The 3,125-nt window shown below is 43.0% G+C and overlaps 1 protein-coding gene across 1 annotated transcript in view; it reads right to left on the bottom strand.

Moving 5' to 3' along the window:
• Nucleotides 1–337: 337 nt before the first annotated feature.
• The window catches only part of sncgb (synuclein, gamma b (breast cancer-specific protein 1)), a gene marked incomplete at both ends in the record, with an annotated part of 5,699 nt that continues 2,911 nt past the window's right edge, over nt 338–3,125 (bottom strand). Inside the window, 4 exons of the mRNA XM_080021240.1 lie at nt 338–346; nt 462–503; nt 1,704–1,721; nt 3,075–3,125. The exon at nt 3,075–3,125 is cut by the window's right edge and continues 77 nt beyond it. Coding sequence (XP_079877366.1) covers nt 338–346; nt 462–503; nt 1,704–1,721; nt 3,075–3,125 — 120 coding nt within the window. The remainder of the gene's footprint in view (nt 347–461; nt 504–1,703; nt 1,722–3,074) is intronic.

The raw sequence follows: 3,125 nt of genomic DNA, 5'->3' as shown, positions 1-3,125 counted from the left end.
GGCGGCACGAGTAGCTGTGGGGGTCCAGAAAGCCAGTGTGGGGTGGGGCCGTTATTTAGGGGTCATTACACGCGACAAGGTGCTGTGCTGGGTGACGGAGGGAAGGGCGGGGCGGGGCCGGGTGGGAGGGTGTCGTATCTGGAAGAGTCTGTTTCCGTTGATTTTGGTTCCATAGAGTCACAAAAAAATATGTTTAAACATCTGGGAGTTTTCTGGAACAGCGTCGGTGGGCTTCGGGTGGGGACTGGGCTGGGCGGGGGCGGGGGCGGGGGCAGGGGGGGGACCATCAAAGGGGGGTGGATGGGTCGCTCGGTCGTTCTGTCGGTCCCCGGAATGACTAATACCCCTGTTGAGAAGGAGAGAGAGAGAATGGGGGAGAAAATGAAAGAACAGAAAGAAGGAACAACAATGAATGACGCAAAACCCGATCCGTTTGTCTGGGAGTCTGGCTGCGGCCCTACCTCTCCTCCTTGATCGCCCTGTTCGATCCCCCCGTACTCGCCCTGCGTGAGTACAGCCAAAGCGAGAGAGAGAGAGAGAGAGAGAGAGAGAGAGAGAGAGGGAATGAAAGAGGTAAAGATGAGTTTCTCAAATGAACCGGATGAGGTTGGGTGCCATCTCCTGCTGGAAGGGACGTCATGCCTGATGCACATCATGGAAGCAGAGTTTGGTTGTTTCCCTTCATGCCGCCTGAAAGGCTCTGGGGGAGGGGGGCGTCATCCAAGTCGTACCTGTTAGTTTGTTGTTTAAGGGTGTTTTACGGCGTAAACAAGCAAATTATTGGCTTTTACTCAAGCTATAAATAAGCCTTTCCTTACGTCGTGACATTTCCTAAAGGCTTAGCTGGATCATGCATTATTATTATTATTAGTAGTAGTAGTATTATTAGTATTATTTATTTATTTGTTTGTTTGTTTATTTATTTATTTGCTCGCTTGCTTATTTATTTATTTATTTATTTATTTATTTATTTGTTTGTTTGTTTGTTTGTTTGTTTGTTTGTTTGTTTGTTTAGAAATAAATAAATAAATAAATTATCAGACAGAAAATTATGCAACGTCCAAACTAAGAATTGACATTAGTTACAGTAGTTTGCAATATACTAGGGCCGGTCATGATTGTGACATTTTAGCTGATGATCACTTGTCAAATACTTGACAAGACAATAGACTTGTCTTTTTTTGTTCTTTTTTTTTTAAGTGGCATAAAATAAAACTTGGAACAATACTTGCTTGTTTAGATTACATTATTGACATTTGATATGGAACATAAACATTTGGTTAGACAGTTCCTTTGACCCAGCTGATGGAAACTCACATAATTCACATTATATATGTATTGCAACATTTCTAGCATTGGGTTAAGATTTACCTAAACATTTGAATGGAATCATATTATGGAATCTAACGACTTTTACAAAATCTGCTACGTTTAGTTAGTTATGTTAATCTGTTAAGTAATTGCGACCAGGCCATTATGAAATTATAATGACAGCTCTACATTGTATGGCTTTGTGGTAATAAAAGTCTATGGGCGTTAATGCATGCAACAAAAGCATAAATAGTGATTCGTTTAGGAATCTCAATCTGTCTCACTCTGAGTTAGGTAGCAACGTCCATGCAGGGCAGCAGCTTTTAACCCCCCGCCCCCAACCCATAGTGCTCTATGACCCTTGACTCCATACAGTCCTACAAAATAGGCACCTCGTTTACTGGCTCCTCCTTTCAGGGCAACAGAGGAGAGACAAATAAAAAATAAACAATGAATAAACAAATCAACAGCTCAATACACATAAAACTATGTTAATGTCACACAATGTAACACAATATAAAACACAATGTAACACAATGTACCACAATGTAACACACAATGTAACCCAATATAAAACACAATGTAACACAATATAACACGCAATGTAACACAATGTAACACAATACAACACACAATGTAACAAAATACAACACACAACGCAACATAATGTAACTAATATAACATGCAAAGATTTCAAACTGCAAACAAAAGATACAATAAATAAAGTTTGATGGAGGAGAGGAGGGTTCGCACTATAATATAACTTAATGAAAGGGTAGAGGGCCTGCGGAAAACATCCAGATAGTACAGGTTGACTCCACAAGGAGGGCAATGCCATCCAAGCATTACAAACACGAAGAATCCAGGTTCTCACTATTTATAACTGAAATCACAAAAGATTAAAAATCAATTATTCACTTTGAGGTGGATAATATGAAAGCCTAGGTATTAATTTCCGTGCCGACAGAAGGCGGGTGCTGCAGTTTGCTCTGCACATTACATTAAAAGCAGGACTGCTTCGTAACGCTTCTCTGGCAAGATGCCAAGGACGATTTTGGTAAACGTTCCATTCAACTGAAATGTTTCGATTTATTCGGTCTCATTCATAGCAAGCACACCCTACACACTGTGAAGGCAACTGCCTGGGGCCAGGGGTGTCAAAGATAGGGGCCACGGGCCGCATCTTTGACACCCCTGGCCAATAGGGCTTCGCTCAACGTGCATCACGCATCTGTCTTTGTTCTACTATGACAATATAAATCAGCATTATCCTTTTCAATGGATACATGAAGTGCCAAAGATCATAGAGGAAGGATCTGAATGACATAGAACAATCTAGCTTGCAAAGAACGAAAGGTTTTAAATAGGTGTCAGAGGAGGAAAATCCCGGGATCCGTCCTGCCGTGTTTCAACTCCGGCCACGCACTGATCCCGCCGGTCTTTGGACCTCCCGGATGACGCTAATTTGCGAGCTCCACGCGGTGGACTCAAAGTCTCGGAGGGGAACTTTTACTTTCTGAACTCGGATTTTCCATCCATGTGTGGAGGAAAAAAAGGATAAAATGGTGCCAAGGACCCAATGGCATTATGGAACAGACCCTTGTTGTGAATAGAGGAAGGTGGAATCAGTGAGAGACACCAGAGACATCACCATCTTTTGTGCCTGAACAACTCTCGGTGCACAGTGGACCATTGGACCATTGGTTTGTAGCCGGTGGTTGCCACAGCGACTGACTGACTGACTGACTGACTGACTGACTGACCTGGCTGGTCAGGCCGGTTGATGCGGCGATGTTCTCCACTCCCTCCAGGGA

The sequence above is a fragment of the Zeus faber genome (genome assembly GCF_960531495.2).
Source record: "Zeus faber genome assembly, chromosome: 20".
Taxonomy (NCBI): domain Eukaryota; kingdom Metazoa; phylum Chordata; class Actinopteri; order Zeiformes; family Zeidae; genus Zeus; species Zeus faber.
Note: the sequence above shows the minus strand (reverse complement) of the source record. Positions and strands in the feature narration are given on the sequence as shown.